Genomic DNA, 23,664 nt, shown 5'->3' with positions numbered 1-23,664 from the left:
TATAGGTATCATACACATATAGGTATGATAAACCAGACTTGCAGTATTTTGTATTATTAATCAGATATTTGCAATCATAATAATCGAATTAGGAAGGTTGGGTACAGGCCACACCGAGACAGTAGAGTCCAGACCCCAAAGTGTATCAAACCTTCTGAAACCAATGCTTGGACTAGTTAAGCACCGGGCTAGATTGAAAAGGTCAGAGTGTTGGGGAAAGAGGCGCGGGTCAGCCCGGTTCAGTTCGCTGCGCCGCTCTGCGCTGAACGAAGGGTCTATGGACAGGACTGTCGTTGAGGACTTCAGTTCAGAATGCTATTAGTTTGCAATTATTGTTTGCATAATTTCTTTCTTTTTCTCTGCGCATTGTTTTTCTTCAATAGTTTTTTTTTAACTTTGCTTTGTGCCTGCCTGTTAGGAAATGACTCCCAAGGTTGTGTCATGTCTGCATATCTTGAACCTTGAAATACATGAAAAACAAATATTTGCTCCATTTGTCTGACCTGGTGAGGCTTCTATTTACCAATGCTCTACGTCCATTCATGGCAACTGAGTAACTGAGTCCCTGTGAAATTATAATCCATTTTAGTTGAACACCTCCAGAAAGAGGGCAAATACTGTGAGAAGGGGGTCTGTGAAAGATAATTATAAACATTGCTTCCAGAGCACGGTGTTAATGGAGATATGTTCAGTATATCTCCTATCAGAGTTCCATAGTTATTAACATCGTATCACAACCCATTCGTAACGGAAGATTACTGGAATTGAATCCTGTCATGCGTAGCAATAATTAACACAATTCTGACAGTTTTACTTTATTATTCCTTTTATTGCAAAATGCCATTACTTAAGTACATTTTAAATATACTGGCAGAATTTTTAAAATCCTAGGCAATACAGACAAAAGAAAACAGAATCACAGAAGAGAAATCTAAAATGACTGTTCAATTTCAAAAACTATAATTACACTTTTAGACAGATGTTATGGAGAACTTTAAGCAAAATCACAAATAGCATTTTGCCAGTGCTGGCTTTGCACCTCAATGATATTTTGTTAAAATCAGTGAATGAGTTAAGATCAGGCAGGATGAAATGCCAAAAACTCCAGCCAATCAGTTTCCTGGTGGAAGGCTTGGAGGTTAAAATTGCCTCTTGTCAAAGTTACAGCCATAACCTAACCACGTATGTAGAAAATGCATGGGCCACTGGGTTTGGACCAGAGACTGTTCGGAGAGGCACAGTGCATTATGGACAGCATCATAGCGTGATAGCTAGTGCCTCACTGTGCAGCGCTAAGGATCACTGATTGGGGTTCCATTCCTGCCACTGCCTGTAAGGAGTTTGTACATTCTCCCCGTAACCATGCGTGTTTCCTTTGGGTGCTCTGGTTTCCTCCCACATTCCAGTTAGTGAGTTCTGGGAATACTATATTGGTGCCAGAAGCGTGACAACTCTTGCAAGCTGCCCAATGCAATTAATGTGGATTTGAATTGACACACTTCACTATAAGTTAGATCATAAGACCATAAGCTATGGGAGCAGAAGTAGGCCATTTGGCCCTTCAAGTCTGCCCCACCATTCAATCCTGGGCTGATCTAATTCTTCCAGTCATCCCCCACTCCCCTGCCTTCTCCCCATACCCTTTCATGCCTTGGCTAATCAAGAACCTATCTATTTCTGTCTTAAATACACCCAATGATTTGCTCTCCACAGCTGCTCATGGCAACCAATTCCACAGATTTATCACCCTCTGACTAAAGTAATTAGTCCACATCTCTGTTCTAAATGGATGTCATTCAATCCTGAAGTTTTGTCCTAGACTCCCCTACCATGGGAAATAACTTTGCCATATGAAATCTGTTCAGGCCTTTTAACATTTGTAATTTTTCTATGAGATTCCCCCTCATTCTCCTGAACTCCAGGGAATACAGTCCAAGAGCTGCCTCATACATTTCATACCCTTTCATTCCTGGAATCATTCTTGTGAATCTTCTCTGAACCCTCTCCAACGTCAGCATATCCTTTCTAAAATAAGGAGCCCAAAACTGCACACAATACTCCAAGTGTGGTCTCATGAGTGCCTTATAGAGCCTGAATATCACATCCCTGCTCTTTTATCCTATACCCCTAGAAATGAATGCCAACATTGCATTTGTCTTCTTCACAACTGACTCAACCTGGAGGTTAACCTTTAGGGTATCTTGCACAAGGACTTCCAAGTCTCTTTGCATCTCTGCAATTTGAATTCTCTCCCCATCTAAATGATAGTCTGCCCGTTTATTTCTTCCATCACAGTGCATGACCATACACTTTCCAACGTTCATTTGCCACTTCTTTGCCCATTCCCCTAAGCTATCTAAGACTCTCTGCAGGCTCTCTGTTTCCTCACCACTACTCACTCCTCCACCTTTCTTTGTATCATCGGCAAATTTAGCCACAAATCCATTAATCCCATAGTCCAAATCATTGACATATATCATAAAAAGCAGTGGTCCCAACACCGACCCCTGTGGTAACTGGCAGCCAGCCAGAATGGAATCCCTTTATTCCCACTCCATTTTCTGCCGACCAGCTAATGTTCCACCCATGCTAGTAACTTTCCTGTAATTCCATGGGCTGTTATCTTGCTAAGCAGCCTCACGTGCGGCACCTTGTCAAAGGTCTTCTGAAGATCCAAGTACACCACATCTACTACATATCCTTTGTCTATCCTGCTTTTAATTTTCGATGTACGTGACAAATAAAGCTAATCTTAACATTGGGCTATGTTGTGATGCTCCCACCCCTGGCGTCCATTTCTTTAGGTAGGAACATCCAGTGAAGTTACCATGACTTGTGCTTCATTCTGGTGCAGTTTCCCTGCTTGGGCAGATGGAATTAAGGCTCAAATTTCAGTGCAGTGGAAGTTATACATCAGTTTTGGCTCAGTGGCAGCATTATAAGCTCTGATGCAGTAGGTTTCAGAGTTCAAGTCCCACTTGCGGGTTGTTCCCAGCTCATCCATAGGCTGTTATGTTTTGATGTACACGAGATAAATAAATGAACTGAACATAGAGCGCAAGAGATTCTGTGGATGTTGAAAATCCAGAATAACACTTTTTGATAGAGGTTTACAAGATCATGAGGGGTATAGACAGAATAAATGTGAGTTGGCTCTTTCCACTTAAATTAGGAGAGATAAATACAAGAGGACATAGCTTTAGGGTGAAAGGGGAAAGTTTAGGGGGAACATTAGGGGGAAATTCGCTCAGAGAGCTGCCATCTGACATTGTAAATGCGGGCTCACTCTTAAGTTTTAAGAATAAATTGGATAGGTACGTGGATTGGAGAGGTCTGGAGGGTTATGGGCTGGGTGCAGGTCAATGGGACTAGTGGAACAAAATTTTGGCACAGAATAGAAAGGGTGAATGGCCTGTTTTCTGTGCTGTAGTGCTCTATGGTTCTAATACTGGACAATCTCAGCAGGTTAGGCAGCATCTAAGGAGAGGAATTAACAGTCGACATTTCTGTCCTGATGAAGGGTCTCAGCATGAAGTGGCACCTGTTAATTACCCTCCATAGATGCTGCTGTAACTAGTGTGTTCCTCCAGCACTTTGTGTGTATGACTCTTGAATGTTGAATGCCTTGAGCACTTGGGCATATACTCCAGTGTAGTGCTGAATGATGGTGCATTGGCAGCAGTGGCAATTTGGCATGAGACATTAAGTATCTGCTCTCAATGGTAGATGTCGAAGATCCCTTTGACACTAGTTTGAAGAGGAGTATGGTGTCTTAACCAATAATTTTAACTGAACCAACATTTCCTACAAAGATTAACTAGTCACTTACACATTGCTGTTCATGGAACCTTACTGTGTAAAATGGCCACCACTTCTCATTCTCATAAGTCTCTTGTCCGTGAGGATCCTGATATTTCAGGCCCCAAACTTCAATTTGAGACCCAGGTGTTGCCTACCTGTGGTTTCTTTTACCAAGAGGTAGCCATTACACCTACTTGCTAGAGCAAGGGCTTCGGAGACTGTGATCCATCCACAGCCAACTGTCTCAGGGATCAAGGATCAACCTCATTCATATACATGTACCTGTACTGACTGCAGTGCTTTAGTACGACACGCAATCAGAAAATGCAATGCTGACAAGGAGTCCAAGATGATTCGAGGCCAGGCTGAACTACGATGGGGACTATAAGCTCTTACAGTTTTTACAGGAGCACCATCGGGAGTGTCCTGACCACCTGCATGACTATCTGGTACAGAAACTGCAAGGCATCTGACAGCAAGTCCCCGCAAAGGATTGTGAGGAATGCTGAGAGGATCACTGGGGTCCGTTTTCCACCCACCAGAGATATTTATCGGGAATGCTGCACATGCAGGGCCCTTACCATTGTCGATGATCCCTCCCATTTGTCCAACTACTTCCTTGACCCCCAATATCAGGCAGCAGATACCATAGCATTAGGGCATCAACTGTTAGGATGGGGAACAGCTTCTTCTCCCAAGGCGTAAGCCTACTGAACTCTGCCAGCACTCCAGTCTCATCATGCATGAAGCCCCAGTCATGTTATACTGTTTACTCTTATGTGCTGTAAATGCACCTGATCAATTGTTGAATGACAATAAACTGAATGTGAAGTTGAGCTTGAACTTGATAATTCAATGAACAGTTAATTGGCTGTAAGGTACTGCAGGATGCACTGAGATTTTGACAGTTACTACTTAAATGATCGGGGCAACTCATGGGGTGGCACAATGGCAAGTGCATCGCTTTGCAACGCCAGCGATTGCCAATTAAGGGTTCAATTCTCGCTGCTGTCAGTAAAGAGTTTGCACATTCTCCCCGTGACTTGAGTGAGCTTCCCATTTTCCAAAAGATGTACACATCAGATTAGTGAGTTTTGGAAACGTTATGTTGGCAACAGAAGCACGAAGACACTTAAGGTCTGATCAGCACATTTCTCACTGATTTGAATTGACTCAAATGACGCATTCACTGTATGCTTTGATGTGACAAATAAAACTAATCTCTTTAAATAAAAGCCCTCTATAAATTGTTCAAGCAGCCTGCGGTCCTCACTAGTGTGAGCAGGTATTTGCAATCACCCGATAAGATGAATTCTGTATTTAGCAGATGTGGAACGGAGTGGGCATAATATTATTAAGAAAAAAGGATGGATGGTAAATGAAAGCAACAAATCCACAACGTGTTTTGAATGTCTGGTGCATGATATGGGAGGCAGATGCTTTCTTTTTGTTATGAACTGTTCCTCAGCAGAGCAGCCATTTCAGCAAATGCAGGGGCCCAAAGGAATTATCTTCATAAATTGCTTAGAGCAGATCTTTTAATTGAACCTTGTGTTGAAAGAGGTGAGAAGCAACGTTTGGCTGATGTTACTTAGCTTCGCTTTTTAACTTTTGTGTTCCTGATTCAAACCTGCATTTCCAATTTCATATTTGGCTGCATTTTTGTTTTTTCTCCGAGGCAGAGGATTTTCCTCTTTCACACATCAAGCAAGAACACGAGAACAGGAATGGCAGATGCCAAGGATTTAAGTCAAAGATTAGCATTGCCTTCGCTTCAAAGAATACTCAATTGTCCGGAATTTTTTTCAAAAAGCCTTGAGATCTAGAATAGAAGTATAAATTGAAGTCTTTCTTTCCAAGATGCATGTATGGTCTTTGGACAGGTAGCTCAATATGTAGGCACAGATTCAATATAGTTTATTGTTGTTCTCCAAGAATAAAATGTATTGTTTCTTTGGACCTGATGCAGCATAAAAATGCAGTAAACATAAAAAAACACAATAACTATAAATATAAAAGTAATTCTATAAAACACAACATACAAGTAACTGTTGAGTGCAGTCATACATACATAAGCTGAGCTCATACACATAAAGTCTGCACTAAAAATCCAGAGCAGCATACACAAAATGCTGGAGGAACTCAGCAAGTCAGGCAGCATCTATGGAGAGGAATAAAGAGTCAACATTTCAGGCCGGGACCCTTCATCAGGACTGACTGATTGTATGTATGTAAAGTGACACTGGATGCAGGAGTGTCTGAATCATAAGGTGACTCTGGAAATGATAAAGTGACTCTTGGTAAGAGGAAATCCAGGAAGGAGCAGGGCAAATGGGAACACAGTGACTGTGTCCATATAGGTATGAAGTGTATGAACAATTTTCCAACCAATCAAACCTATCAAAAGTAATTTTTTTAAAATTATTTTTGTTTTTATTTCTTCAGTACACTTAGATATGTATCCCATAATTATATCACTCTCCATTTATTCCATACACAGAGTTTCTACAGTTTTTGTTCAGGTAGAAAGTAAGCCTTATAAAACCATGACAAATTAATGGCACAGAAGGAGACAATTTGGCCCATCGTATACCTACTGGCCAAAATGAAGTTTTGACACCAAGCTTTGAACAAACTTTGACACTAATATGATCCATGGTCTTAAAAACTCAAGCTCCTCATTGTCACTTGAGCAAAACCTTCAAGATTCAGAGGAACTAAAAGGAGTAGATATTGTACAAATTAGAACCAGGACTTTCAGGAGTAATATTTCTATACACAAAGGGTATTTTCACAAGTATCTTTTGAAAGTTTAATGCAATCACTGGAATTGAGTATAATGTTCCCCCGAGGGGTTGTCTAATGCTGGGTCCTTAGGTAGTTGTACAGGCCAGTCCAGGATCCACAAATTTTGGTGCAGTGTAGATGGTGGCTATGGTTAGTGGTTGGGCCTTTCAGTTATTCAGAATCTCCTTTCAAAGTGGCTGCTTGTTCTCACTGGCACAGTGGAGCTTGTTCTCTCTTGAACAGATTTCATCCAGGTGCACCTATTGAGTGCAATGTCTTTCCAGTGTTTAGATGTGATGTTGAATTTCTTCAAGCTGTTTTCGATGTTATCTTTGAAGCATTTCCTTTGTCCCCCAGGGGCTCATTGACCTTCTTACAACTGGAAGTAAAGGATCTATTTGGGGAGACGTGAGTTAGGCATCCGAATGATATGATCTATCCAGTGGAGTTGGTATTGCTTCATCATGGTGGAGATACTGTATACGTTGGCCTCCTCCACTACATTGGTGTAAGTGCGCCTGTCCTTCCAACTGATCATCAACATCTTTCGTGAGGATCTTTGATCTTTGATGGTATTCCAAGGCTTTCAGGTGCCTAGTGTATGATTCATTTCAAAATAAAACAAAAAAAAACAAGTGGCAATTGATGATCAGTCAAGTGTTAACTTTAGTTCTGTTATTGATATTATTTCTAATGGTCAAGGCATTGAGCAATGTTCCCTCTAATTTGGAATAACCAGTGTGTGCAAAAAATCTTGTGCTGTGCAATTTTTTGCCCAGTGGCAACAAGTGAGCACTGAATTTTTAAGTTCAAAGGTTCTAAGGTACAATTTAATGTCAGGGAAATGTATACAATATACATCCTGAAATGATTTTTCTTCACAACCATCCATGAAAACAGAAGAATGCCCCGAAGAATGAACGACAGTTAAATGTTAGAACCCCAAAGTACACCCCCAGCCCCCCCTCCCTTCCGCATCTCAGCGGCAGCGAGCAACAATCTCCCTCCCCCACCGGCAGAGGTAAAGCGCACCCACTACCAGCACTCAAGCATGAGCAAAGCAATAGCCAAGACACAGACTTGCAGTTACCCCAAAGACTATGTTGTTCAGCCAATAATTTGACATGCTGCAGGCTCTCTCTCTCCTAATAAGGGAGAAGGAGGTGACTCCATTTTCCAACAAGAGGGGAGAGATAACAAACAATTCGCTTGTTTACAATGTTAAAAGCCCGTTACCTCACTTTTTTTGAGCTCTGTGCCTGAAGATCCCGGGTCCCCAGGCACACAGCAGATGTTCCAACTTCCCCGCAACGACACACAGGTCTCCTGTGGCGACAGCGACCCTTGATTCGCCCGTCTCCAGTTACTCGAGATCCCAGGCTTCTGAATCCATGCCGAAATCTTAGGCCAAGGCTTTGGCGTGCCGAATAGCAGCCGATTATGGAACGCCGAGAGCGGGTCCCATTCCCACAAAGAACCGTAGTCAGCGTGTAACTCCAGGTCATGGTCTTCAAAAGAACCTTGAAAGGGAAAAATCGAGATATTAAAGATGGAAATAGAACTGTTTTCGAAGATGCAAGCAAAGGAGTCGCCATAACTACTTAGCTCTGCCTCCTGTACGTAAGTGGAAGTAAACCTGAAGCTATTGTAAGGATAATAAGTTACCTAGTACAGTGTGTTGTTCATTGTTTAAAAGAAATAAAATAACTATCAATAAGAACTTAGACTTCCTCTGGGTTTGATTGTTTTTGCTCTCATTCACCTGCACTCTCACAAAACATACGTATTAAGCCTGTAGTGGATAATGAAGAGCTTTCTCACCAGAGCTTTTGCATAACATCCACAGGTAATTTGCTTGCTAAATGACATTTTAAAAGGTCAAGTTTCCAAGTATCCCTCCATTTCTTCCCACTTGCAAATTCTCCACCAACTTTTGCAAGGCATCAGTGCATGCAGTCAACACCAGTTTCTGTATTGTCAGTATTTCTTGTAGCTGCACGTTCCTGACCTCATGAGCTTACAGTGTATTTGTTTCCACTGTTTCATTGAGCCCTTTTGCTTTAAATGAACTAACTGTTCCTTTGCACTTCATGCCCTTTACTTCTTTGTCTATTATTAATCATTATGATTATGAATTATGAATCAATGATTTCTCCAATAAAAGCAGTATAAATAAACCAGTTCTAGAACCTGCAGACAAATTATTGCAAATTTTGCATTATCAGCACTGTCCTCATCAGAAACTGGAAAAGGAAATGTGATTGTTTACGATCATGACTATACTTAACATTCCAATGAGGTAGAAGGTGAAAAAATTTGTGTGTGACGTTTAAATTCCTTCATGTGCTAGTAGCAAAAGATGTGAGTGCATGCACACCTTAGAGGAAACATTGGTATTGAGTATGAGGAAAAGGTAAGTATAGCAACTTGGAATACATTAGTTTACAGTATTGACTTGTGACCTCCCTGTGTTCCCATTCAATGGCATACTCTATGCATAGCTAACGGATGACATCTTCATAAGGCTTGTGGAAAGAGCTAGAGGCATTAATATTTTAAAGGCACAAGGACTTTTATGACCACAAGCAGATCAGTTATAATCTTGAGCTCCAACAGATGGCAATGACTCTTTCCCTTTGAAGTTCAGTTACCTTGAAGCTTCTTGATGCAATGTCCGATCAAATACATTGCTGTGTACATTATGGCACTCACAGATTTCTAAGGATGTAACATGAGCAGCATTCTGACTAATTGCATCGCCATCCGGTATGGAGAAACCACTGCACAGCATCAGAAAAAAAGCTGCAGAAAGTTGTAAAGTCAGCCAGCCCCTTCATGGGCACTAGCCTCCCAAGCATCCAGGACACCTTCAAAAGGTGATGCCTCATAAAGCTGCATCTATGATTAAAGACCCTCATCAGCAGGATATGCCTTCTTATTGCTACCATCAAGGGAGAGATAAAGAATCCTGAAGATTCACAATCAACATTTTAGAGACAGCTTCTTCCCCTCCACCATCAGATATCTGAATAGTATATAAACCATTGAGCTCTACCTTAGTAGTTTTCCTTCCCTTTTTATATATAACCATATAACAATTAGAGCACGGAAACAGGCCATCTCAGCCCTTCTAGTCCCTGCCAAATGCTTACTCTCACCTAGTCCCACTGACCTGCACTCAGCCCATAACCCTCTATTCCTTTTCTGTCCATATAACTATCCAATTTTTTTTTTAAATGACAAAATCAAACCTGCCTCTACCACTTCTACTGGAAGCTCGTTACACACAGCTACCACTCTCTGAATGAAGAAGTTCCCCCTCATGTTACCGCTAAACTTTTGCCCCTTAACTCTCAACTCATGTCCTCTTGTTTGAATCTCCCATACTCTCAATGGAAGAAGCCGAACAACTTCAACTCTCTCTATCCCCCTCATAATTTTAAACACCTCTATCAAGTCCCCTCTCAACCTTCTGTGCTCCAAAGAATAAAGACCTAACTTGTTCAACCTTTCTCTAACTTAGGTGCTGAAACCCAGATGACATTCTAGTAAATCTCCTCTGTGCCCTCTATTTTGTTGACATCTTTCCTATAATTTGGTGACCAGAACTGTACACAATACTCCAAATTTGGCCTCACCAATACCTTGTACAATTTTAACATTACGTCCCAACTCCTATACTCAATGAAAAGACAAAATGCTGGCAGAACTCAGCAAGCCAGACAGCATCTATGGAAGGAGGTAGTGACAACATTTCGGGCCGAAACCCTTCATCAGGAGTGAAGTAACATGGGATGGTCGCGGGGAGATAAGAAGTGGGGGGAGGGATAAAGCAGAGAGCTAGGAAGTGATAGGCTGGAGGGAAATGGGCTAGGGGGAAGGTGGAGAATTATGGGAAATAAAAGAGAAAGAAAGGTAGGGCTGGGGGGAGATTATAGTGAGGGGGGAAAAGAGAGAGAGAAAAAGAACCAGACTAAAATAATAGATAGTGATAGGGGTAAGGGGGGGCAGGGATATCAACTGAGTTCTGTGAGTTGGATGTTCATGCATGCAGGTAGGAGGCTACCTAGGCGGGAGATAAGGTATTGCTCCATCGACCTGCATGTGGCCTCATCTTGACGGTAGAGGAGGCCATGGACAGACATGGAGTGGGAGTGGTCTGTGGAATTGAAATGCAAGGTCACAGGGAGATCCCGCCACTGCTGGAGGACTGAGCGCCAGTGTTCGGCGACACGGTCTCCCAGTCTGCGGCGGGTCTCCCCAATGTATAAATGGCTGCATCGGGAGCACTGGATACAGTATATCACCTCAGCTGACTCGCAGGTGAAGTGGTGCCTCACCTGAAAGGACTGTCTGGGACCTGGGATGGTGGTGAGGGAAGAAGTGTGGGGGCAGGTGTAGCACTTCTTCCATTTGCAGTGATGAGTGCCCGGAGGGAGGTCGGTGGGGAGAGATGGTGGGGATGAATGGACAAGGGAGTCGTGTGGGGAGCGATCCCTGCGAAAAGCCGAGAGTGGGGGGGGGGGGAAGATGTGGTTGGTGGTGGGATCACATAGGAGGTGGCGGAAGTTACGGAGGATTATACGTTGGATCTGTAGGCTGGTAGGGTGATAGGTGAGGACCAGGGGGACTCTATCCCTGGTGGGCTGGCGGGGGGATGGGGTGAGGGCAGAGGTGCGTGAAATACGGGAGACGCGATGGAGGGCAGAGTTGATAGTGGACAAAGGGAAGCCCCTTTCTTTAAAAAAGGAAGACATCTTTGTCCTAGAATGAAAGGCCTCATCCTGAGAGTAGATGCAGTGGAGGCAGAGGAATTGAGAGAAAGGGATAGCATTTTTGCAGGAGACAGGGTGGGAGGAGGAATAGTCTAGGTAGCTGTGGGAGTTAGTAGGTTTGTAGTAGACGTTGGTGGATAGGCTGTCTCCAGAGATAGAAACAGAAAGATCTAGAAAGGGGAGGGAGGTGTCGGAAGTAGACCAGGTGAATTTGAGGGCGGGGTGAAAGTTGGAGGCGAGGTTAATGAAGTTGACGAGCTCAGCGTGTGTGCAGGAAGCAGCACTGATGCAGTCGTCGATATAATGCAAGAAAAGAGGCGGACAGATACCGGTGTAGGCTTGGAAAACCCTCTATCATATATAGTATATTTTCCTATACTCAATGCTCTGATTTATAAAGGCCAACATACCAAAAGCTTTCTTCACCACCCTATCCACATGAGATTTCACCTTCAGGGAACTATGCACCATTGTTCGTAGATCACTCTGTTCTACTGCATTCCTCAATGCCTTACTACTTATTTACTTTGTACTACCTATTTAATGTATCTTTTTTAATGTGTGCTTCTAATTATATCTTCGGGTTTTATTATTATTATGTGAAACCCCTACTAATGGGGCATCTCTAGAGATGTAGCTCTTTAGCCCCTTGCCAGCAATCACTGGACACAGCGATGAGAAGACCACCTTCCTCAAACTCTGAATGTCTAGGATCAGTATGACTTGGGTCCCACCAAAACTGAGAAGATGGATGTCTTGACCACCGGAACCCCGATCTGTGCAAATACTGTGTAAATACTGCCTCCATGCAAGAAATAACAGATCGTACACTGCATGTAATTATAAAGAAAGTACATTTACAAATTTCAGCTTTATTGAACAGTTAGTATGGAAAAATAACAAGGGCTGATTACAGTTAACCCAGTCCAAATGTGCAGATAAGATGCAGCTTGTCTTGAAGTTGTCTTTAACTCACATGCTGGACTCAGGATCTGTGTGAAAGCACACGTCATCTTTGAATGATGCTCAAAATTCATTTCAAACAAAGGGGCTCCTCATCTAAGAAAAGATGCGCTGGCATTGGAGAGGGTTCAGAGGAGGTTCGCAAGGATGATTCAGGGAATGAAAGGATTATCATACGAGGAACGTTTGATGGCTCTGGGTCTGTACTTGCTGGAATTTAAAAGGACGAGGGGAGGGTTGGGATCTCATTGAAACCTCTCGAATGTTGAATGGCCAAGACAAAGAAGATGTGGAAAGGATGTTTCCCATGGTGGGAGAGTCTAGGACAAGAGGGCACAGCCTTAGGATAGAGGGTGTCCATTTAAAACAGATGTGGAGAAATTTCTTTAACCAGTGGGTGGTGAATTTGTGGAATTTTTTACCTCAGGCAGCTGTGGAGTTCCGGCCGTTGCGTGTACTCAAGTCAGAGCTTGGTAGGTTCTTGATATACACAGCATCAAAGATTATGGGGAGAAAGCCTAGGAGTGGGGTTGAGGAGGGATAAAAAGGATCAGCCATAATTAAATGGCAGAGTAGGCTCAATATGCCAAATGACCTAATTTTGCTTCTAAGTCTTATGGTCTTTATTGAAGAAATGGAGTCAAACATTGGCCTGCAGCCTTCTCACCATGAGTTTTCCGCATGCTACCTCTGCCTCCCCTCAGAGTCTGCATAGCACAGAAACACCCAAACGATCTCCCAACTGCAAATCACAGTCTCCATCAGTTCCAGAATCACATTCAAGATGAAAAACAAACAAAAGACATAAAAGAAGTGAAATATATGGTTTCATGATCTACCCAGAAGATGTTGACCGAAGGAGTGTTGTACACAGGCACCATCTTTATTTATTGTGGATTTTTATTATGGTATTTGTTATCAAATTGTGTTTTTTGTGCTGCATCAGATCCAGAGAAGCAACTATTGCATTTTCCTTTATACTTGTGCTCTAGAAATGACACTAAACAATATGGAATCTTGAATCTTGAATCCCATTGTTATCAGATTCGTGAGTGGACTTTACAGAAGGTGACCTCTTGACCTCACTGTCTATCCCTTGCACCACACTTTCACTGTAACTGCAATACTATAGTTTGATTTTGTTTATTTTTTTTTGCTACTTCAGTGTAACTATGCATGGCATGATCTTAAAGATGAGAATGTTTGCAGTTGCTGGAAATCAAAAGGAAAGCACAAACTGCTGGGGGATCTCAGCAGGTCAGGAAATCTATGGAAATGTAAAAACAGCTGACATCTTTGGCTGAGACCTTTCTTGATGGCATGCAAAACAAATTCTTTCCTCTGCCGCATATCTCAGTGCACTTCACAATAATAAACCAAGGCCAACACCAATAATTTAAATGAGGCACTTCAATACTAGAGTGAATTTCAGATCTAATTACAAAGAGTATATTCATAATGGATTCAACTCTGGCTCAATTCTGGGCCATCAAATTCACTGTTCTCCACAAAATCCAGGGAGCAGTATCTAAATCTGTAGTGGAGTCTGGGTCATTTAGAACAGAGCAGTATTTTCAACTAAATGCAATTCACACTTAAGTTCACACCTGTTATTTTAACTGCAATTATTTAATATTAGCAAGGCTGAAATAAGAACTTACGTTGACATGTATGGGAATGCAATGGTGTTATTAATGTTAAACTACCTAACAGACGCTAGTATAAATTACTGCTTTCTGAGATAATTAGTTTGTGGCTTGAAGTGTTGAATCTTGAGTTAGTTGGTAGAAGCATCCATGGATCTAAGGTCCTTTCTCCTTCAATGCCTGGGAATAGGATCTAAACAAATGAGTTCCTTCACTAACATTAAAGATAAAATATTAAATACATATCAAAAGCAAAGTTTGACTCATTTGTTAAGAGAGTTTTCTGGTTGTTCACAATTGAATTGCAGTCCATTATTTTATGTTTTTGTGGAGCTGTTTTGTCCAAACCAGCATGGCAGACCGTGCAAAATTCTTCTGGATACTCTGGAGTCCTTCCACATCCCAAACACTTGCGGATTCTGTTTAGTAAGTTGTGGGTCCCACACCACCGGGCTCAGGAACAGTTATAAGACTGTAACTCTATAAGATATAGGAGTAGAATTACACACACAAAATGCTGGAGGAATTCAGCAGGCCAGGCAGCATCAATGGAAAATGGTATCGTCGAAGTTTTGGGACGAGACCCATCTGCAGGATTGGAGAAAAAAAAAAGCAGAATTAGGCCATTTCGCCCATTGAGTCTGCTCTGCCATTTCATCATGGCTGATCCATTTTTCCTCTCAGCCCCAAACTCCTGTCTTCTCCCTGAATCTCTTCATGCCTTGATTAATCACGAATCTATCAATGTCTGCCTTAAGTCTACATAGTGACTTGTTCTCCACAGGCTCCTGATGGTTATTACCCTTCAACCAAAGAGGATAATTTCAGTCTCTGAACACTAAACTGATTCCACAACCTAAGGAATCACTTTCAAGGACCCTACAACTTATGTTCTCAATATTATTTATTTATTTATGTACATATTGTTACATACCCCGTAACTGGGTCACTTACCAGCAAAGATAGAGAGGTCTGTTGAAGTCTGATGGTACTATTTTTAACAGTATTTACTGATAAAAATACACAAAAATAATATCAATGCAAACATACAGATAATATACATCGTCAATACTAAATCTAAAAATGCGGGTATAATAATACTCAATAAGAAATAGCTCTATCGTTGTCTAGGGGATAATGTATTGTCCAATGGAAATATAAAAGTCACTTTAGTTCATTCAAGCTGCAGGCTGCAGCCTTTGGTTGGAGTCAAGAGAGAGCGTTTTAAAACTTGCCCATTCCTTTTATGATGTCAATCCTTCGAAAGTCATTGGGGCTGATTTCTCCTTTGTGTTAGCTAAAGCTGTGCTTCCGTGGTAAGACCCACCAATTCTGAGGCAAATGGAATAGGATGCACGTGGGCTTTCCACCGGCTTTCGCTATTATGCTGTTACAGGATTTCTAGCGTTTCTTCTGGTGCGTCTAAAGGGGTTGTTCCCCAGACCCTCTTTTATTCCCACCAACGGGGTCTCAGATGTCACTCAGGGTGGAATGATGCCATCCCCCAACCGGCCCACGTCACCTGAGGGCTTCCACGAAGCACAGTATTCAACACACAATTCCGTCTCCAAGAGACAATGACCTGTTCCGTGGCTTTGTATCGCTGGGGCCAGGACATTCCAAACGTCTCTCTCTCATTTCCTGGGTCTCCTGACCTGACTTAATAGCAATCTTGCGATTCTCAAAAAGGAGGGGGCCACGGGCGTAACAGTATCTTTGTACACTTTGCCTTCTTTTGCACATTGGCTGTTGTTTTTCTGTGTAGTTTTTCATAAATTCTATTGTGGTTCTTTATATCTTCTGTGAATGCCCACAATAAAATGAATCTCAGCTTACTTTATATGGTAATATATACCTACATAAGATAATAAATTCACTTTGAGCTTTGTTGTGCTGGCACCGGAAACATGGATATACAGTACATATAAAGTCTTCAGCGCATCCTCGGGCTGTACAACACATAGTAATCATTTCCCTGTACATTTTGATATGTTAATGCACATGACACAAATAAAGCCAATCAATTAATATATTGACATCACATTTTCCACTTAAAACTACTTCATATTCACAGTGCATCTGATTCATGAAGCATGACAAAATCTAATCCAAGACTATCAATTTTGAATGAGCCCAAATAACAGGGATCTGTTAGGAGAAGAGGCTGTAGTGATATGTGGAACTGAAAGTACCATAATCAGAAGATGTCATCACTCTTAAATGCCTGATTTCATTTCTTCTGGACTTTTATTGTCAATGGCTCTCTTTTTAAGCTACCCCTCGAGCACCTAGACTAGATGATTGCATCATTGGCTAGTATGGAAACACCAATGGCCAGGAGCAAAAAAGGCTACATAAAATGTTGGATACAGCCCATTCATCATAGGCAAAGAACTCCCCACCATTGAGTACATTTGCATGGAACACTGCCTCAAGAAAGTAGCATCAATCATCAAGGGCTCTCACCATCCAGGCCTTTCTCTCTTATCACCACTACCATCGGGCAGGAGGTACACAAGCCTTAGGCCCCACACCACCAGGTTCAGGAACAGTTATTACCTTACAACTATAAGGCTCTTGAACAGAAATGGTTAACTTTCCTCACCGCTTCTTGGAACTGTTTTTCTGACCTACAGGCTAATTTTCAAGGACTCTTTACATCCTTTGCTTTCAGTATTTTTTTTTGCAGGATTTGTCTTCTTTAACACTATAGTTGTTTGCCAGGTTTGATTTATGTATTTTTTATGTAAATTCTACTATATTTCTTTATGTTTCCTGTAGATACCTGCAAGAAATCTCAAGTTAGTATGTGATAACATATATGTTCATTGATGATAAACTTAATTTGAACTTTGACTTGCTTCCACTCTGACATCTGAGGTGACTGATGAGGACTGTGTGTGTTTTTCCTCAGATGGAAGATCAGGTTTCTGTTGGGCCACTTTGTGAGTAGTATCACCCACCGCTTATGCAAGGCTTCTTTGTGCTTCTGATCCATGGACTCATGATTTAGAAACAGTACCAGCATCCTGAAAAATTAATAAAAAACCAGCTTTGTAATCACGGGCCAATTGAAAACTGTTTGGTCCAGCTCATCCTAACGTTGAACACAATTAATCCTTTGAAAATTCTTGACATTACTGCTTCCTGCCAGCTATTCTGGAGGTGGAAAGGAGAAGGACTCAGTTGAGAACTCCTGGTTAGCATGGATCCTTTAGAAGTGGGACTCAGCTTCCAAGTGGGATTCTGACAGCTGTCGTCTCATTTCCAAAGAATCCGCATTGGCCTTTGCAGGTTGGATGAGACTTGCAAAGGCCAGCATTCTTGCCTCTGTGTATTGACTTGGAGGAACTAAGCCCTGCATCGTGGTCAGATTCCAGCTACCCATTGCCCTCAGTGACACCTTGTTTGTTATGTGAAGACCACGGTTGGGGTAAACTGAGCCAGTCAAGCCTCGAAGCTTCCGCTTGGAAGACACTGTTAATGCCTTTGTGAATGTGCTGAAGTACCCTTAGCTGATCTAGAAGGTTCATTCAGACATAATCAAGAAGTTTGATCTAAAGATAACTCTTAAAGAAGATTTAAAACAATGGAATCCAGTGACATCAGACCTTGAGGTACATAACAATTGTATCAGACTCTGGGTACAGTTGAACTTTGAATTCTGTTGAAGTATAAGCAGCGATATAATTACAATTCAGTGTGGTGAATCATCATGAACATGCCTTGTGGCTATATCTCAACTTTCAATACACTACACTGGAAAATATCTTAATTTTATAAGCACTTACTGACTTGCCTATTTAACCTCTTGGCATAACAAACAATTATACATCGCACTGGAAAAATCAGATGTAATATAATTGATGAGACAATGGATTCATTGTAATCCATTTTACAGGCTGCAGTGACGTGAGATTAATTTCATTATACTTAGCCCTTTCACATCTACTTCTCAGAAAGCACTCCAGAGCCATGTTTAGACTCTTTGGCATATTTGTTTTTGTGCCAACATCAATTTGTGATATCAATATATTTTATAGCATCAGCCATGCATTTTGCTTTAAGGAAGTGCCTTTCAAATTTGAATGTTGTGCAAAAAACTACTGATGAATCTCATTTATATTTGTGTGCTTGTATCATAGGGCAGGAATAATATGCATTTGGTAATGAACACATATAATATGATTCAACAGTCAGCAAACCAACCAAGTAATTTGGAAGAAAACAGTAAATTAAAAATACTCAGAAGGAAATAGATTTGGAATAGGCAATATACCCCTATCAAGTGACTTGCAATTTATTATAAAAATGAGAAGTTGATTCTTTATCTCAAATTTTTAAAAAACAAAAATATCAGTTTAAAATTATGCGTTTTCTTACTTTCCTAGTTCTAATGAAGGGTTCCAGACTTCAAACACTAAATGCTTCTCTTTCTACAGAGTTGTATACTGCATGCATACTTTGATAATAAATGATTTTTTTTAGTCTTTACAATCTTGAAGCAATAAAACTTAAGCGTACCCAAGTGTAAGCTAAGAGTAATTGAGTGGGTGGCAAAAGATACTCCACCTGTCAGCCCCCAGCTACTATAAACTGCAATGAGCAAAGCACGAATATGACTTTGCTTTGCTTTTGCCATGCCCCCTCCCAACTGACTATTTACCATAATAAACATATTTATCTCTCTACACGAGGAAATCTGCAGATGCTGGAAATTCAAGCAACACATACAAAATACTGGTGAAACGCAGCAGGCCAGGCAGCATCTATAGGGAGAACCCTTGGGTCTCGGCCCGAAACGTCGACAGCACTTCTCCCGAAAGATGCTGCCTGGCCTGCTGCGTTCCACCTGCATTTTGTGTGTGATATTTATCGCTCTGTAAAGTTTCACTGCTAATGTAATTGTTTCTTTGTAGCAGCCGTGTTTGGGTATGACTAGAGATAATTCACTTTGAGAATTGCGCCATCCAATGAGAGGCGAGTTGTTTCTTCTTGTGTGTCTGAAAGAAGGTATTCACAGGTTTTTGTCGGCAAGAGATGAAAAGACAAGAAGAGAGTAGAGAGAGTTGGTAGACTACAGGAAGGAGTGGTCTTGGAGTGAGGTTCCATGAGTCGATGAGGTTTGGAGGAGGTCAATGGGGAATGAGTGGACGGAACCGTGAGCTCCAACATGCACGTTAAATCGTTTCATTAAAATAGGCTCTTTTTCTTTTTATTTTCTTCACTAACTCTATCATCAGATTAAGAATTATAAAGCTCTATCGTTTAATTGCATGTGGGGTTCAGTCTGATATTTTGCGTTACGGATTTGTAACCGGGCAACACATCACGCAGCATCCACACAAACGAGATTTCTCAGTCTGGCTCAGCCAGGGGCTGGCTTCTCCGAGACAAACTCATGCTGGTTGAACCTGAGGGTTACACGCAATAAACACGCAACTCAGAATACAATGCAAAGAGAGAACAGATGCATGGCTCCTACACTAGGAAGCAGAACATCCCTCACAGACAGCCAAGGATAAAACTCAACTCGGTAAAGCAACAGCACTACCAGCTGTCTCACTGTGCCACTTGCCTGTGCTTACTCGCAGTCAAGCAACTCCTTGATGTTAAAATTCTTCCCATTGTTTTCAAATGCTGCCATTTTCCACCCTTTCTCAAGTCTCCAGCTTCCAACCTCCAAGTTATCCATAATTTACTGAATCCTGAAAAAGGGCCTACATCTGTATTTGGTGTCTAGGACTTTTGCACAGTACTGCACTCTACTGTGGTCACAAAAAAAGAAACAAATTTCATGACATATGCGAGTGATGATAAACCTGATTCTGACATGGGTCTCTATTGTCGACTGAGAGTGGGAAGAGGGCAGGGAGAGGGGAATCATAGTTCGGAAAAGGGGAAGAGAGAGGGGAGGGAGCAGGAGCACCAGAGACATTCTGTAATGATCAATAAATCTTTTGTTAGGAATCAAATAACCTTGTCTGGCATCTCAGGGCTGGGTAAGTCTGCACTTGCACCATGCCCACCCCCCCAACCCTTGACCTCCTTCTCTACCACCTGTCCAAAACCACTCCACCCTCACTGTTCTGAACATCTATTGCTCCTACTGGATTTACAAACTCACTCTCTGCTTCTCATTGACAAATGCAGCACTGGGCAGAAGTTTTAGGCACATATATCCAGCTATACCCATCTCCCTAAGATTGTTGCACAGTAAGGTATGTGTGCACATGTGGATTTGCACGGTTTGTCTTCTTTTGCACATTGGTTGTTTGTCCATCATAGTTTGTGTGGAGTTTTTCATTGATTCTGTTGTGTTTCTTTGTACTTACTGTGAATGTCCATAAGAAAGTGATTTTTAGACACATACACACTTTGATAATAAATTTACTTTGAACCTTGAAGTTTAATATTTGAATTTTAATTGTTGCACTAATGTGAGATTGCCCTTAGCTGCCTGAACCTAAACAGCCTGGAAACATAAAACATAGAATAGTACAGCACATTACCGGCCCTTCGGCCCACAATGTTGTGCTGACCCTCAAACCCTGCTTCATATATAACTCCCCACCTTAAATTCCTCCATGTACCTGTCTAGTAGTCTCTTAAACTTCACTAGTGTGTCCGCCTCCACCATTGACTCAGGCAGTGCATTCCACGCACCAGCCACTCTCTGAGTGAAAAACCTTCCTCTAATATCCCCCTTGAACTTCCCTCCCCTTACTTTAAAGCCATGTCCTCTTGTACTGAGCAGTGGTGCCCTGGGGAAGAGGCACTGGCTGTCCACTCTGTCTATTTCTCTTAATATCTTGTACACCTCTATCATGTCTCCTCTCATCCTCCTTCTCTCCAAAGAGTAAAGCCCTAGCTCCATTAATCTCTGAAACGCTCCCTAAACTTTTCTAATTTTCCTAAACCTTTCTAATTTTCCTGTTTTCCAGTGCTCAAATTATTCTAGTCTTAGTGAGTTGTCTAATACTTCACTCTATGAACACATGAAGGACTAAATCATGTCAGTAATGACACTTCAAGAACTTTGGGACATCCAAAGAAGGAAAGCTGCTAAATTATACTCAGTGATGAGTCTGCATTTCTTTTACTGACATTATGTAGGGTTTGCAGCAACAGAAAGTCAATCTGCTTGGGGAGTGCAAGGTTTAAAGCATTCAGATATACTAGCTGAGGTCATTTTAATCAGGAGCCCATTCTTGCTGCTGATTGGTCACCCAGGGTAGCCACGAGTAGGGATTGGCTGTCCAAAGGCATTGATGGATGATTTGAAGAGATCGGCTGGGGGAGGGGCTGGTGTGGACTTCCAGTCTGCGGACTGCTGCAATGCAGTCATGCACGGAAGGCAATGACAGGCATCTGAAAGGGAGTGGATCTGGATCAAACCCCTGATAATGCGAGGCTCAAACTTAAAACTCTGGATGAGATCACTTTGAGCTACGAACTTGGCAGTCCTGGGCCTGTATTCAAACAGTCAAAAAAGGTCAGAGAGGGAAAATGTCTGTGAAATATGTTGGCCTTACAGTCACAGCCTAACAGCAGAATAAATCTGAAGCACAGAACCTGTACCATGGGAGCTAGCTAATAACTTTCCCTTGACAATGCTCAGCACCTAACTGCTTTCATAGCTTTAAAGAATCATCCATACAGATTCCTTTAAATTAGTTTCAATGAATATATTATGTTCCTCCTCTCCGGAAACTGCATATAGTTTATGTACGTCCTGTAAAATTTGCATATACTGCATTTGATGCATAATTTATTATTCAGACAAAAGCTTTGCGCTTATGCCTGACTCCGCATCCCTGATGCTGCTGCAGACAAGTTCCTCAGAGTTTAAAAAAAAGATGAAGGTAATTTAAAAAGAAGAATTCTAAAAAAAGAATTTTTTAAAAAGTACGAACTGGAATTTGATTGTAAACAAGATGGGAGAGAGGAAACCTGATTGGATGAAGACTAACCAATCAGGAGGATTGACTACTACAATCAGGGATGGACTACTGGAGTATAAACACTACTGGACTAGACATACCCAGGTATCATCCCGGAAGAAGACAGCAGAGTTTGTCACCGAAACATCGAACATAACCGATATCTGTACCCCGATGGAAACCTGGAAAGTGTTAATTTGTCATATATGCCAGAAAAAAGCATTGGAACTATTTTCCAAGTTTTTCCAGTGTAACCAAACCCTACTGTGCATGACAATAAACTCAACTTGATTTTTGACTTATGTTCTGCAGGATTGCACTGTAGTTTAAATTGGACTCTTTCAGATTTATGTTTTTATATTCTGTGTTTTGGCCCTTCTTTATTGTTGCTGTTTACGCGATGTGTTAGTTTACACATGGCGGGGGGGGGTGGGTTATGTTGAAGTTTTTATTGCCAATTGCACAATTAGTTTTTTTGGGTGTGTGGGGTGGGGGTGAGGTTTTTCTTTGAAGATCTTCCATGGCTTTCTTTCTTTCATGGCTGTCTGCTGCAGATGAACCTCAGAGATGTTTACTGCGTACATACTTTGATAATAAATGTACCTTGAATCTTGAAGTATCAGGTGCGGAAGGACGTACTTGTGCTGACACTGAATCCAACCGGAGTTTTGATGATATCAACTTGCAGTTGTGCGGCATCTTCAATGTAGCAAATTATCCATAAGCTGTAGCAGGTTGCATACTCAGCAAGGTCCATTATAGGCACTAACCTTGCCACCATTGAGGACACCTTCAAAAGGTGATGCCTCAAGAAGGTAGCACCCATCAGAATCAGAATCAACTTTAGTATCACCACCATATATCATGAAATCTGTTAGCTTTGCAGTAGCTGTACAATGCATGGCAATAGAAAAAAAATGTGAATTACTGTGAATATATATAATAAATTAAATAAATAGTACAAAAATAGAAATAAAAAGTAGTGAGGGAGTGTCATGGATTCAATGTGCATTCAGAAATCCGATGGCAGAGGGAAAGAAGAAGTCTTTAAGTCACTGAGTATGTGCCTTCAGGCCTCTATTTCTCTTTCCTGATGGAAGCAATGAGAAGAGGGAAAATCCTGAGTGATGGTAAGATTATAACTGATAGATGCTGCCTTTTTGAGGCATTAAAGACCCTCACTGTCCAGGATATGCCATTTTCTCATTATTATCATTAGGGGTGACATAAAGGAGCCTGACGATGAACTCTCAATGTTTCAAGAACAGCTTCTTTCCTTCTTTAGCCAAAGGATGGTGAGTCTGTGGGATCCATTGCTGCAAGTGACTATGGAGGTCAATTCATGAGGTATATTTAAAGCAGAGGTTGATAGGTTCTTGATTAGTAAGGGCTTCAAAAGTTACAAGGAGAAGGCAGAAGAATGGGATTGAGAGGGAAAATAAATCAGCTGTGATCGAATAGTGGAGCAAACGTGGTGAGCTGAATGATGTACCCAATCTCAAGACCAGATCTTTGATTAAAATTTAACTGATGTTGCATGAAAAGATTGTGCTACACATTTTAAAGGACAAATCCTTTCCAGACAGAGGAGAGCACTCTCAAACCTACGGCATCATTCACGTTCTTTTACAAATGTCAACTTACATTGAGTGAAATTCAAATGATGCAAAACTTCGTCAAAGTGCAGAAAATGTGCCAGCCAATGTGTGACCACGAGCTAGCTCCCACCAGCAGATGTATGATAATCAA

At 41.5% G+C, this 23,664-nt stretch overlaps 1 protein-coding gene across 13 annotated transcripts in view; it reads right to left on the bottom strand.

Moving 5' to 3' along the window:
* Positions 1-845: 845 nt before the first annotated feature.
* The window catches only part of LOC132382572 (uncharacterized), a 117,147-nt gene continuing 94,328 nt past the window's right edge, over positions 846-23,664 (bottom strand). For 9 of the 13 annotated variants that reach the window (XR_009508397.1, XR_009508401.1, XR_009508404.1 and 6 more), the window contains 4 exons: positions 14,927-17,001; positions 14,482-14,560; positions 7,825-8,108; positions 846-7,182 (listed from right to left, as the gene is read on the bottom strand). Coding sequence is in view for 1 of the 13 variants with exons in the window: in XM_059952911.1 (XP_059808894.1) it covers positions 7,126-7,182; positions 7,825-8,108 (341 nt within the window). In the remaining 12 variants the exon portion in view is untranslated. Of the gene's footprint in view, positions 7,183-7,824; positions 8,109-12,200; positions 14,561-14,926; positions 23,018-23,664 lie in introns of those variants that run through there. The other 4 variants (XR_009508408.1, XM_059952911.1, XR_009508407.1 and 1 more) reach the window with 4 other exon arrangements.

The sequence above is a fragment of the Hypanus sabinus genome, chromosome 28 (assembly GCF_030144855.1).
Source record: "Hypanus sabinus isolate sHypSab1 chromosome 28, sHypSab1.hap1, whole genome shotgun sequence".
Taxonomy (NCBI): Eukaryota; Metazoa; Chordata; class Chondrichthyes; order Myliobatiformes; family Dasyatidae; genus Hypanus; species Hypanus sabinus.
This window is presented reverse-complemented; position numbering and strand designations above follow the sequence as displayed.